The sequence below is a fragment of the Bombus vosnesenskii genome, unplaced genomic scaffold, assembly GCF_011952255.1.
Source record: "Bombus vosnesenskii isolate JDL3184/JDL3185 unplaced genomic scaffold, Bvos_JDL3184-5_v1.1 scf7180000013379, whole genome shotgun sequence".
NCBI lineage: Eukaryota > Metazoa > Arthropoda > Insecta > Hymenoptera > Apidae > Bombus > Bombus vosnesenskii.
In genome coordinates, this window is record NW_022883009.1 from 154,018 (window position 1) to 164,160 (window position 10,143).

Sequence of the window (10,143 nt, forward strand, 5' to 3'; positions counted from 1 at the left end):
CTTTCTAATATTGTCGCCATGAAATGTAGTTTCAAAGATTCCTTTGATACTATTTCATCGCTATTTCTTCCTCCTAGATTTTATAATTTCACGAAATTTAAATAAAGTAATAAACTATTGCTTGATATTTAATATAGGCGTAAGATTTCATCTCGAAGAGATGCCTAACACAGTGCCTAATGCCACTAGTACCTACGTAAACATATCCGCGTTCCTCTAATAAATAGTACATCTTAATAAACTCTCGTTTACGAGCGGTTCGTTACGATGCCGACGCGACGATGCATTCACGACGCCACGGTATCGTTCTAATCTTCACGTGAAAAGCGGGGCTGGCAAATTCGCGGGGCTCGTACAGAAAAGTCCTTCCCTCTTCGAGACGTTCGCGTAAAAGTGCTTAACGCCGCGGTTCGATGGCCGGACGCGACTATCGTAAGGTCGTGGCGAGTTATAAATTTTTATGAGGAAACTCGGATCGCTCTCGCGTTAAAGCGATACCGAGGTGAAAATTAACGGGCTCCGAATAAACGAAGTACCACTTGGTTACAGTCGCTTTCGTTTCATGGAGGGAACCTACGGAGGGGTTCTTCGATAAATTTCTGTGGAGATTGTATCGCGAAGTGGATGTGAAGGGATCGTGCTGGTTATGAGGCCATTTGAGATTGTGCTTTAAAAGGATTTTCATCTTTAAAAATAGCCGGGCAATGACTTTTTTATATTTCTCGTGCTTACTGCTGTTTTCTAGATATAACATAAATACATCGAAAATTGATTAAGGAATTTTAACAATTGAGGAGATGGCTCTTCGCTGGTTTTTTAGTTTACAAATCAAGTGACAATTTTTAAAGATTTTCATTTCCTAAATTTATTTATTGTATTTATTCATTTACTATAAATGTTTCTTATTTTATTATAAGTGTCTCTAATGATGAATCTCTGATAATTATGAACAGGAGTATATGATACGTAATATGACCAGGAAATATTATATTGTTTCAGAAGTGGCATCCAGGTTTGGGTAAAGCTGCACAGAAATGGGCTAATCGATGCCTCGGTTTGGTACATGACAATGCAACCGGTCGATATTTGGATGATTTCGGGTCGAGTGGGCAAAATATCTTCATTACAACGAGAAGGACGCTATGGTGAGTTTAAAAATTTTCAAGTAAGATTACATATTCCTGCATACAATGGGCAATCAAAGTCGTATCAGCTTAATCTAATCCTCGACGTTCTTCGAGCAGAACAATAGACTTGATGAAATTCATGGAAATATTCTAAACATTGCGTTACTTCATAGTCTTAAAATAATTAAATTTCTGTGGGAAAGTGATACAGTAACGTCTTGTGCCTTCGAATTTATTCCAAACTTCGTTTGAAGACGCCGAAGATCGCGGTATGTTCAATAGAAAAGCCCGTTATTATTTAGACAAGAAAGTTTCGGGTGATTTAGGATTAAAATATATCAGAAAGTACGTTTAACGTTTAACTAACATCCACCAATCTATTTTTCTAAATCAGAAAGAAGCGAATATAAATAAGTTATGAATATTTCTATTTGAATCTGATTTTCTTATTGCTTCATGAAATTTCCAAATTTTCGCATTTACAAAATTATGCAAAAGGAGCTAAGCTATGTATGTATTTCGCAGCGAGCGTATCTTATTCTAGCATCTACAAACCTTTCATCTCTGTAAGGGCTTAAAATTCTTTATTATTCAAATTTACTTCAAAAGATCTTTCGTGGATTGTACGCATAATGTATTCGTGCCCCAGAGGAAGATATTCTCGCTGCAGGGGATGATTGTCCCCGTGGTGCTCCAATAACCGCAGAATTCTGGCGCATAGGGCATAGAATTTCGAGTAGAGTGCACCACAGAACGCAGACAAAGGCGGATCCTTATTTCCGTATAATTGCCACATCGATACCTTTCAATTAAGTCGCTAACTATCATTGTTACTACCAAAGGATTTACTCGTGTAATATTATTATTTCAAGTTTCGAGCGAAGGGAGTTACAGTGTTTGACTAACACATTAGAGTATTAGAATTTATCGAGGAAGCTTGATTTTTTTCTGGACTAGAATATTTGAGTATCTTGATATAGCCGAAAGTATTTGATAATTTTTAGAATTACATTTTACTTTGGACTTTTTGGGCTATTGGATTATTCGAAAAGTTCGTAGTGAAATTTAAGAAAAATGACCGAAGGATAAAATAGGGGAAATCAAATTGTTTAAATGATTACTACCAATTTGAATTGTTTGATTTCTTTCGTGCAGCATTAATCACAATGTACAGTGATTCAGTGTATCTTGTAATTTACCGTAATTAATTCACTTGCAACAAGATTTACATATTTTTATACTCATTATTTGTATCTCTGCATTTCTTTAACGAATGTTTCAATCATTGGAATTGCCAATAGCAACGGAAAGTAATCTCCTGTTTCATACAATAAAACCTCTTCTCGTTACAATCTCTTTCTTATAGCTTTGAGCCGCGTATAAATAAAATTCTATTTGCTACTTCGTACAAAGTTTCAATGTAAGAAATTCTTTTCTAAAAATAGGTAATACATTATTCAGTAGCCTCGTATGAATAAGCCTATAAATACGCGGAAGACCGTAGACTCCCAGTAGAAAAAGCTGTTATTGTTGAGGCGAAAGTTCCTAGTCTGATTCGAAGTTACGATTCACCAGCATTGTTCTACTTCTGCCTAACGATAACTTGCTTTCGTACTCGCTGGTTTCCTTAGAGACCCACCTGTTGACGTTCAGTGAACAATTGTCGCCGATGTCACTTCCACGTCCTCCTTTGGCGTCGGCAATTCCAATGAAACCATTCGACCGAGTCTGTCGTGTTTTTAATTGACTTGATTCTCTTCTTTTGGATTGAAAGGCCTTTCGAACGCTCCTCGCTTCTTTCAGTGTACAAAGTGAAGAAGAAACGGCGTTTCAGCCCGAGTAGAATTGTACAATGGTGGCGAAAGTAAAAGGAAGATGTTAATGTAAATTTGCCGATTAATCAATCGTCCTTTCATTTTCAGGAATTTCGCTATCAGAATGTGGTACATGGAATATAAAGATTTCAAATACGGCAACGAAGAAGCCAACGATTATCGCAAAATCGGCCATTACACTCAAATCGTGTGGGCCACCACACATTTAGTAGGCTGTGGCGTGAGTCATTGCACTGGTGGCAAAGGTCCACTCGGCAAGGACTTTTTCATGTATGTGTGCAACTATGCTCCAAGGTGAGTAAACAATTGCTGACAATTTGAAAATAAGATACCTTGAAATTTCACAAATTGTTTGTTCTACAGGCTCGAAAGTCGGTCGACTACATTCGAGCAGTATCACAGTGGAATATTTGTATAAAAAAAGTTGGTGAAAATTATTTCATTCGTTTTAATGGAGTGAGATGCACCGAGAAATGGCATTAGAAAATAATGTTTTATTACCAATCTCGGAACAATTGTTACAGGATATTCTAATAATTTGTTTCACAAGTTACAAAACTATAGACGTAGAACTTTAAGTATACAGCTTTGTATGTATTCCCCATAATATCAGATTTCTATGATGCGAAATTTGAGTACCGGGATTGGTTAGAATTTTAAGTATACGTCGAACTTGGTTCTATCGCGTTTGGTGTAAAGGTGCCTACAAGAGAGCCACTTGTCAAGGAACAAAAAAGCGCCTATAAAGCGAACAGCAAAAGGAATACAATACGGAGCGGTAACAAAGCTGAAGTACCTTTGCGTGTATTCTCTTCAAGCAGTTGCCGTGTTCTGTGCGCGCTCTCGTTTCACTGTTTTCGTTTCATTTTTCTCGGTTCTGTGGTTTAGTCGTTTCGAAAACGCGACCGACTGGCTATTATGATTTCCTTTCCAAGCGTCTTATTTAATTTTGCCGACTTCAGAGGGATATTTTCAAAAGCGTGTTAAGGCACGAGGTTGCTTGAATTCGTTTGAAAAACTAAGTTTTCTTTCTCCGAGTAATAGACCGGCAGAGCAATGTAGGACAGAAATTTGTAATTTTTTATATAATAGGATAATAGATAAGTAGTAAGATTTTAAGACAAGAGGAAGAAATCAAGTTTGTTCGAGCGGAATATATTCAATCGTGAAACTTAACTTCTAACGTTGATTTGGTGAAATGTTGAGAAACGTTTGGAGCTGAATTAAGGCGAGTTAAAGAGTTCTTAAATACACATATTAATGAATTTTTCACACGCCGTCAATTAGTGAAAAACGAACGTAACAGAGTTGTCTTCGCCACGTGTGGTCGCAAGTATCAGAGGGAATTACCGCGTGTAGGTAGTCGCAGCTGCTTCCTGCGCCAGGAATTTATGATGGTGGCTCATTGTAATCGAAAAGTTTGCCTGGTACCGCGGCGGAAGGCCACGGGCATAATCCGGAAAATTGCGGTCGAGAAACGAATTTATGACGGCGCTCGACGCGCGTAATTTAAATTCTCTCGGCTTCGTCTCTTTCCCTTCCTTCTTCTTTTCTTTTCTCGTTGTTGGTGCATCGCGCCAAGGAAATATTACCAGTGTACGCGCGTTAGGACTGCCCGGAAGGATAAATAAAGAAAGGTAATTACAAAGGAATTAAAGGGATAAAAAATAAGATAGCGAAGAGGGAACCAAGGGGAAAACTGGCGGTGTTTATGAGGTCGATGGATTGTAAAGAAATCTAACTTTCAGAAGGTTGTGAATAGTAGGTACTATAAATTTCACGTTTTAAATGTCGTCATATGTAACGTAATTATAGATACTTATTTGCTATAAGAGATTAAACGTGTGTGTACGAACGTTGGATTTCATATTAACGTAACACGCTATCTGTTCGACGAATCTGACGATTCGTACAATAGTCATTCATCTTATGTCAGAGTCTTTTATCAGTGTTTCATCAGTCATATTCTGCGAGTTACTGTGCGAGCACTCGCGAAACAGTTGCAACGTAGCCCTCTATGTAAAGAGTATCACGGTTTCATTTGCATCGTCATAATCATGACAGGCTTGCAATCTTGCCGGCAAATCGCGCTCACGCGGCACGTAATTCGCCTTAAGCTCTGTGTTTTGAGCGATTACATTCTAAGATATATTTATCATGTTGGGTCAACGGCCTGTAAGCGAGAAAATTTATACGATGATAAGTCAAAATAATTTTATTTTACTATAATGTTAAATTAATTATCACACCTTACCTGGTACGACTAGATATTCCAATAATTATGAATTGTTTTGTTTACCCAATTTAGATATTTCGTTATTTTCAATATTATAAGTCATTTTCCTAAAAGGAGCATGTCCTATGAAACGAACAAATATTGAAAATGGATTATAACGACGAAATGTAGCACAATTAAAAAACGTGGAAAATGCGAATGTGCAATGAGAGGGTATAATTAAATTGCATGCATGCTTGTGAAAAAGAAGAGGGAAGATAAAAAGAAGTTGAATCACGAAGTGTACGTTACATTTCGTGTATCTGGTGTTGCTTTTTGTCGACAAGAGGAGCATGTCTTCTCTGAAGAAGACTACTTGACGTCTGACCCACTTCTCCGACGTCTCGTGCATGTAGCCACTTTTTGACCACCCTCTATAAACTTCTTCACGATCGCTTCACCAGAATACCACGTTGTTTAGCACCTTGGACATTGTTTCTATTATTCCTCTCTGTCTATTCGTTATTGTTCACATAGAAGATGATCATGAAAGATCATAAAACTCTACAATAAGATTTTTAAACCCGAAAATCGTAAAATCGTTAATTTTTCAACCACTCGATGAACAGTCAACGAAATTAAATTTTTAACAAGTTTAAAATTAAATACAGCGATATTTAAGGCACCTGCTCCTGCAATTTGGTCGTAGAATTTCCAGAATCCATTCAATCTGTGCTATTCGATTGGTTTTTTTAATTAATCCGATTCAACCAAGTGTTTACTATTTCAAGAAGAATATTTTCGATAAACCGTTCCCAATTTTTTGCGTGTATGCTTTTCAATTCTAAAAATTCTATCTCTCGGTAAGCTCTATAAATATTCTTGGAACTCGAGCGATTCAATAAAAATTCCTGCATATTATAGACATTAAACTGTTCTATTCTAAACATATTGCATGCTTCCTTAATAATTACTTTATTCCTTATCTGCTTCATCATTTTACAACGAATATTTTGTTGTGTTGTTATAGAAATATGTGTTTTTGTTATTGTACGGTATAGTGTGCTACATCGTAGTATTCTGGAATAATATCCCGGAGTAATGCTCTGAGACGTCGTGACGCAAGAGCACATTTTCGAAATTAATTCTATTCCCCTTGGATCGTGTTTCAGGAAAGTTTCTCGAGTTCTTTACGCAACAGCCGCATAAAGTGGACGATTATTCTTTTGAAAATTACGGCCGATAACTTGTACAATTTGTCAGCCGCGTTTTAAGAAATTAATTTTCAAACCACTTACACAAAAACCAGTATTAACGCGTCCGTTGTATTAATCGAGCCAGAAATTATTCTGTCTACTCTTTGAACGTAATTCTTGCACGCAAAGCAAAATAAACAAGAATAAATTTTACGTCGCGTTTCTTGTTAATATTTTCTTGGCGAGGACACGGTAAATATTTTCAAACCTTAGGCAACTATGATAGCTGATGTAGTCTAATTTGAACTTTGATCGACTCTACTACGTTCGTCAGTTTCAGGAAAATATGATGCAGTTGTTACCGATATTCACGATTTATTTTCCAATTTTACTAAAGTTACTTCTATAATATTAAAATCTCTTTTATTGAAACAAGAACAGTGGCATAATATAAAAACTTGAAGATCGCAGTAATTAAAAATCTCATTAATTACAAGACAGGTACATGAATACAAATGAACTTAAATATAACTCCGCAATCCAATGATATCAAACCGACGCAAACAAAAAGCCTGCTTTAACACTGTAATCGCTAAATGTATTAAATTAGAAACAAAATCCTTCAGGAACGACGAAACTATTCGTTGCCTCGATTTCTAGCATTTATCCAATAAACCCGTTCTACGCGATCTTTCCTTACAGAGATTTTTAATTCTTCTAATTCGTGATGATCTAATATGATGTCCGCGGTCTTCCTTCGATCGGGTAGTAGATAAAGAGCTGTGACGGAGGACACTATTACTTTTTACTTTCCGGCGCGGTTTCGTGATGAATTTCGCGGCGGGACATTTGAATTCGAAACGGCGCGGCGACGATCTCGGTGACCGGGTGCGAAAAATACTCCAAATGTAAATTAATCGTGACTTGGTCGCGAGGATTGGCTCGAGCTCATTCCTCAGGCTGTTTGTCGCTGGAAAACGTAGAGTCTGACGGGTAGAGAAAGTTGCTGGAGACGTTCGCGAACTGCAATCATGAAACGTCGTGAAACGTCACGGCTTAATTGTCTGAAAGTAAAGTTGAAGGAAAGATTGCCGGAGGAAGAGAGTGCCAGGCAGGCGAGTCGAAGCGGGTAAACGCGGAGTTATTAGGCGAGCATTTGCCACGGGGATGGGGTGAAATTGATGGGGAGAAATGAGCGAGCTAGAGAGTCTTTTGTCGTGTTCTTGGAGATGAAGGAAAGTTGCGCTCTGATTGCAACCGGGCAAAATTATTCTTTCTGGTCGAAATACAGCTATGATGGTTGTATAAAACAAACATCGAACGGCTGTTTAGAGAAAAATTATTCAGTGAAAAGTTGTTTCGTGGTTGCGGAAACGGATGTTTCCCTTTTGGGAAAGATCATTGTAATTACTTAGCAGAAAGTTGATACCGATATGCAGAGTGCCTTGTAACTGATTGTGCAACTGCGAAGAGGCTGAGCAGAGGGAAAAGACGACAAATCACATTTTCCATTTACACGGCAGCACTTAAATCCAGTATCACAATATCCTTTTATTCGATTTAGGCTATTAGACTGTTTAGATTATCTCATAATTTAAAATTGTTCTTTGTTCTAAAATATTGAAAGATATTTCTATTTTTAATTATTTCATATTGAAACATTGCTTTTTAATCATAAAGCGACATTAAAACAAAAGACTGTGTTTCTTTCCTGTATTCTTCATATCGGATAAATACATGTTTCATTAATCCTCCACCAAATTCCACATCATCTCACTCTCAAACGTTTCATAGCAGCCTTAGACAAAGACGATTATAAAAAACGATGTACATGTGCATAAAAAACCATGTTAATGGCTCACAATTCTTTCTACTTGCAGCGGCAATTACAAAGGTCAACTTAGCCGTCCTTACGTGGCGGGCAAGCCGTGTAGCATGTGCAAGGACCACTGTTCGTACAACAAGCTGTGCACAAACGCCTGCTATTACAACGATCTTTGGTCGAACTGCGCCGAATTGGTCAGGACGTTTCGTAACTGGGTCTGCGAGACGAACACGAAAGAGGGCCGCGAACGACGAAAGTTCTGCGGTGCCACGTGCAATTGCAAGGACAAGATCTACTATCATCACGGGTAGTGAACGATCGTCAACGCGGCTCTTACACCCTTTTCTTCGCACCGGTTGATCGATCGTCGTTACGCTACTTAGAAGGGAGAAGGTCGACGAATCCTGCACGAGGTACGAAATTATTTTCAAGCTGTTCCACCCAGCGGGATAGCGAGTGAATTAAGGTCTGAGGTTCAGTTTGGTTACGGTGGCGGTTTGCGGGTTTTCGTCGATCGCTGCCTTCGTTTCGTAGCACGACGTTCTACGTAGATTCATTGCGGAACAAAGGGAAATTGAAATTCTGTGATGAAAGCGAAGAAAATTAGCGGAGTTCTTTGTTTGATTGAACGAAGGCTGAGTTTGATCGAGCAAGGGGGTGTCTCAGCCTCCCGTAGATTGCATCGTAGATTTTTATACATTGTACGCTGTTAACTATTCAAAATTGGTAATGAAGAGATATGGGGATAATGCGCAGGTTGCGACGGAGTTTATTAGAGTGGAATGATCGTAATGTTTCAAATATTTTATATTCGGTGTATTTAGTTAATACGTGATACACAAAATAACAGAAACATTAATACCATTTCGTGGATGTGAAATGTACGTTTGTAAAAACATCTGTTTATTAAATACGTATATAATCTTTGTAATAGAATGGTTAATTAAACGCTTAGAAAGTTTCTATTTGAACATTGCCGATCATTACGTGAATTTATAAAACATTTTTTGTGAATATTTGTTAACATCTGATACCGATTTTGAATGTTATTTTTATAATCTTAATTACTGCATATATAATCAGATATTGTTTATACCAATTTAGATATATAGACGTAGACATATCAGATATATCGTTACTTATACTTATGTAAGAAATAATTTTCATATCATTTGTCAGTGTCACTATACAGCGACAGTTCAGTACAAAGGGTTAACAACCCCTTAGCTGCAGAGTAAATATTTTAAAAGGATGTTTCGTTTGAAAATGGGAAGCTGTAGAGCAGGGAGGAAATGGAGGGCAATCAAAAAGCAGACGAGAAAGTAAATTGAACTCGATGAATTCGTTTCCGGTGCCCGAGAAAAACTTTAAACATTCCTCAAGTTTAATATGTCGTGTCGTATCGAACATTCTTGATACAGCCTGAATACCGGTGAAGATACTGCAGGTCATAAACGTGGCTGAAACATGCAGAGAGATCCAATTCATTCGTTAATTAACTGTCCATTGGTAAACTGTAATTATCTGAAATATCTTTCTACTAAGAACAGAGTTAACTCTTTATAACCAGACTTCCCTTTACTTGCAATTTAAAATCAAGATTAAAATACTTTATTTCTAGTAAAAAGTTCCAATAATAAGATATTAAATTGCCTATTTATTCAAACGTCAAACGTAAATTGAATAAATTTTCAACAATCTATCCTAAACATATAGTTAATACAACGGCATTGTTTTCTCCGCATAGTTCGTGGTTTTCATTCGGTACGATTAACACAGGCGATCGAAAGACAATTTCCCTTTGCTCCGTAATCATCCTCGACAACGTCGTCCCGGAAATTTACTCTATTTTCTGCGAACGTCCTCGTGGCTCGTCTTTGAACCTTTGTCTGAGGCGCCGGTTGAAAGGAAGCCCTAAAGGCGAACCGCGAGGGGCTGAATGGCT

The 10,143-nt window shown here is 37.6% G+C and overlaps 1 protein-coding gene across 1 annotated transcript in view; it reads left to right on the forward strand.

The window, feature by feature from the left end:
* LOC117237531 (cysteine-rich secretory protein 2-like) overlaps positions 1-9,496 on the forward strand; it is an 85,831-nt gene extending 76,335 nt beyond the window's left edge. Inside the window, exons 5-7 of the mRNA XM_033501579.1 lie at positions 1,000-1,145; positions 3,050-3,256; positions 8,254-9,496. Of these exons, the coding sequence (XP_033357470.1) occupies positions 1,000-1,145; positions 3,050-3,256; positions 8,254-8,509 (609 nt within the window). The 3' untranslated portion in view covers positions 8,510-9,496. The remainder of the gene's footprint in view (positions 1-999; positions 1,146-3,049; positions 3,257-8,253) is intronic.
* Positions 9,497-10,143: the final 647 nt, after the last annotated feature.